This window comes from Calypte anna, chromosome 12, assembly GCF_003957555.1.
Source record: "Calypte anna isolate BGI_N300 chromosome 12, bCalAnn1_v1.p, whole genome shotgun sequence".
In the NCBI taxonomy this organism is placed as follows: Eukaryota; Metazoa; Chordata; class Aves; order Apodiformes; family Trochilidae; genus Calypte; species Calypte anna.
In genome coordinates this window covers 6,245,209-6,249,053 of record NC_044258.1, presented here as the reverse complement: position 1 = coordinate 6,249,053, position 3,845 = coordinate 6,245,209, and the positions used below count along the sequence as shown (strand labels likewise).

Here is a 3,845-nt window from a genome sequence, read left to right as displayed (position 1 = left end):
GTTCTGCTCGGCTCCCCGCCGCCGGGGCCCGGGCCCGCGGCAGCACCCGCCGGGCGGCCAATCCCCGCCGCGCGGTGCGAGGGGGCCGGGCCGGGCCGGGCCTCGCCACGCCTCGCCGGGAGGAGCTCGGGGGTGCGGCTCTGGGCGGCCGCCGGAGGAGCGGGGCAGGGGTCGGTGGGGAGCGGGGAAGGGGTCGGGGGTCGGTGGGGAGGGGGTCGGTGGTGAGGGAGGAGCGGGGCGGGACGGGGGGGGAGGCTCCGCGGGCCGCGCTCCGGCCCCTCAGGCGGGGGACGTGAAGTGAGGGGGGCGGGGGGAGGGGAGAGGGTGCGAGGCTGCCCCTCACAGAAACCCCGCCCCCATCCCCGCCCCGCCCAATCAGGGCAGCAGCACCGCTCCGGGCGGGGTCACGTGGGTACCGTCACGTTCTTCCGTTCGGAGGCTGCGGCGGCTCGGGGGCTCGCGCTGGAGGTGAGGGGCGCGCGGCGCGGGGTCGCGGGCAGAGCGCGGCGCTGATTGGCTGCGCGGGCCCCGAGGGGAGGGGCGGGGCTGAGGGTCCGGAGCGGCGGGGCCGGGGGAGGGGGAGGGGGGAACCGCTCCTCGTCCCGACACCGTCGGAACCGCGGCCCCGGCAGCGCCCTACCCGCAGCGGCTGCGGTGTCGTTTTACGTCCCGCTCCTTCTCTCAGGCGCCTCCCCCCCTTTTCCTGTTCTGTAGGTAAAGCATTGAGGGCGCCGGTGCCCGCCCGGCCATGCTGGTGAGCCGGAGGGTGAAGCGGCTCCTGCAGAGGGTGCCGGGGAAGCAGCGCTTCGGCGTCTACAGGTTCCTGCCCTTCTTCTTCCTCCTCGGGGGAGCCATGGAGTGGTTCATGATTAACGTCCGCATTGGCAAGGAGACCTTCTGTAAGTGAGGCATGGGCCCATCTCTGCCCCCCGCAGCCTCCCGCGCTGCTCCGGAACCGCAGCGCCCGCTGGTGCCGGGCAGGGTGTTGGCGGCTCCTTAGCCAGGGGCTGGTGGCGGGGTCCTCACCTGGAGGATGTTACAGACAACCAGCCACCAGCCGCGGGATGTGGCACTCCGGGTTCGGCCTCCCTAGCAGAAGACCCTGGGCCGCAAAAAAACCCGTAAAAAACCATGGGTTTAGAACATGAATTTTTATTTTTTTACATTGAAAAAAGCTCCTCCCTAGACACGGTCCTGAACCGTTACTTTATTTAATTGAGGATTTAAATGAGTAACGGGGGTTTAACTAATGATACACAGTTTCTAGAAGCTGAAGCATTTAGTGCTGGTGTGGCATCCTCCCCTTTAAGAAACCTTGTTAGAAGTGTTTGTGTACTTCAGAAAAAGGACCAGCTCTACCCTATGAGTGTTTTCATTTTCATGGGAAATCTACTTGTGCCTCCCGCAGAATAAAACAACTTGATACAATTTGCAGAGCTAACAAACTCACTGGAAACAGAAATTGCTTCTTGCTCTCCCTTCAGGAAGGTTGGGCTTGTTGTGGCTTTTCAGCTCAGTCTTTCTGAGGATTACTTGTACAGTAATGAAGCCAGGTTAGAATCTAAAGAACAATATCCTATAGCAGCTGCTATATCTCAGCTCAAGCCTTATTTCCCTACAAATATAAAATTTTTATGCCTAAATGTTAGTATAGTGCAATAATTGTGCAGTTTAGCCTTATTACTGCTTCATATTCCCAGCAAAATGATGATGTACATGACTGATAGCCTCGTTCCTTTTGTCAGTAAGAGGTTTTATTTAATTGTGATATACTGGCTATTTAGGGGTGATCTGGGTGAGGGGAGGGAGAACAACTAGGAAGACTGAACATGGGTATATTCTTGTGATTATTTAAAAAAAAAAAACAAACCAAAACCAAATAACCAAGAAACAAACACTAAAAGTGAAAATACTGAAACCTACGAAAATACTGAAGAATGAGCCTGGATGGGAGTGGTAATAAGGATTTGCACTGGCTTGACTTTTCAGTTGCCTGTCAGTCACTGCAAGAGAAAATTTGATTGAAAAGTTCAAAAAGAAAATACAGGCTTTGCACATTTAATACCATCTTGCACACCGAAAACACATTAATAATTAATTTTTTCTCTGGCAGATGATGTTTACCGTAGGAAACGATCTGAACGACAGTATGAGGCAAGGATGGAAAAAAATGACTTTTAGCTGCACTGTTGCAAGGGGAAGGTCCAGAAAGCTTCATTAGTACCAAAGACTCATTACTGCCCTAAATGTTCCCTGGGGAAGATTTTGTCTCTGCAAGAGGAACTGTAATCCACAGCTTTGTGTGACACACTCAGATGGTTTTGGCAGGTTTCCTCTGTCCACTTTTCACAACTGTATTTTGTTTAAATACAAAATACCAAAGTTCACTATGTTTAGGCTTCTGCCAGTTATTTAATGTTTAATATTTTAAATAAACTAAACTGAATAAAGAAGAGTCTGGCTACTGCTTTTCTTTGCTTAAGGAGATGCGGTTTTCATGACTAAACCAATGGGAAAGCAATGCTACATAGTAGCACAAAGGGAACAGCAATTTTTAGTTTGCTTCCTTTTTACAGATAGAAACTCTTCTGGCATCTGATTTGTTTTCTTTCCAATGTGGCACAATTTCAACTAGATAAAAAGAGGACAGACTGACTGCTCAGTGTTTACCCAGCCCATGAAGTTTGGAAAGCCATCCGTGCACTCAGGCTCCACTGCCCAGAGGGGCTGCAGCTCCCCCCTGCTGCTGCTCTGAACAATGAACTCAGCCCAGGCTTTTAGAGAGTTTTGCAGGTTTTTTGCTGCATTTATCTGGTAACAGGGCCAAGTCCAGACACACGTGCAAGGGCAGTCCTAGCAAATCTGAATTCTGCTTGCAGGACTTGTGTCTCCCCCACAGAAGGAAAACAGAGCTCAGTGTTCTATCCTGCACAGATTTACTCCCTGGTGACACTGGCTCTCAAGTGCATGGGAAGATGTCAGTGGCCATGCATCAGGGTGCCTGGTGCAGTATCATGGGTAAGGATTGTGTATTAATGCAATTGTTTCATTTCTGATCATAGGTGGGTATGCTGAGGGTTTCACAAAAAAGCCAGTTCTTAAGATTAGCCTAAAAACAAACCTGAGGATGTTCATATACTTACATGTGTTCCTGTGCTAACTCCCAAGAGCCTTTTTCCATAGAAGCAAATGTACCCCAAGGAAAGGGACTGTGGCTGCTTTGATGATGTTATAGAATCATAGAATAGGCTGGGTTGGAAGGGACCTCAGAGATCATCGAGTCCAACCCTTGATCAACTACCGCCACAGTGCAAGGCTGTGACCTGCAAGCAGAGGGTAACTGCTGCACTTCATGATGTGTCTTCCAAGGACTTGATCTGGAGGACTAGTGCTATTTTTGTTTTCAGGGGATACTGTTTGTTGATTGTTTTCCTGCTGTTGAACACCCAAAAATGCTGCCTGCTAAAAGACCTGAGTCAAGCCAGGAAGTAGCACAAGAGTAGAAAAAGGAAAAACAGTCATGTTACGTTTTGGAGAATTCCTGCAGCAAAACTTACTGTCTTCAGCAAAGGTGAGCTGTTACTTTGAACTTCAGAGATGCAAAACTGTGCCTGCACTCTGGTTCTAGCCAGCCCCAGTTGCTCCCAAGAAGATGCAAAAACCTGCAACAGGCACTGGTGGGATGACTGGTCCTGAGGAATTTCTTTAAGCTGGTGCTTGGCAGAAAGAACAAGGATTAATTTCTAGTCCTCCTAAAAATCACTCAGTGGAAACGGAATCAGACACTCCCTGCAGAGAGAGCTGTACAGACTTCATGAAGGATTGTCCATTTTCCCCCATTTTTA

General features: G+C 50.8%; 1 protein-coding gene across 3 annotated transcripts; it reads left to right on the top strand.

Annotated features, from left to right (window-relative positions):
* The first annotated feature begins 395 nt into the window (after positions 1-395).
* Positions 396-2,455, top strand: SMIM4 (small integral membrane protein 4). 3 transcript variants are annotated; one of them, XM_030458420.1, is made up of 3 exons: positions 396-474; positions 721-899; positions 2,114-2,455. In XM_030458420.1, exons 2-3 carry the CDS (start codon positions 749-751, stop codon positions 2,179-2,181), a joined length of 219 nt encoding a protein of 72 aa, XP_030314280.1. In that variant the 5' UTR covers positions 396-474; positions 721-748; the 3' UTR covers positions 2,182-2,455. The 3 variants fall into 3 exon arrangements, with proteins under 3 accessions (XP_030314280.1, XP_030314279.1, XP_030314281.1); XM_030458419.1 differs by having other exon boundaries at positions 396-477; positions 724-899; XM_030458421.1 differs by having other exon boundaries at positions 401-472; positions 728-899.
* The last annotated feature ends 1,390 nt before the right edge of the window (positions 2,456-3,845 follow it).

Coding starts and splice junctions, on each gene's coding strand:
- SMIM4 (XM_030458420.1), top strand. CDS start 749: ATGCTGGTGAGCCGGAGGGTGAAGCGGCTCCTGCAGAGGGTGCCGGGG. Junction 900..2,113: donor CATTGGCAAGGAGACCTTCT/GTAAGTGAGGCA, acceptor TTTCTCTGGCAG/ATGATGTTTACCGTAGGAAA.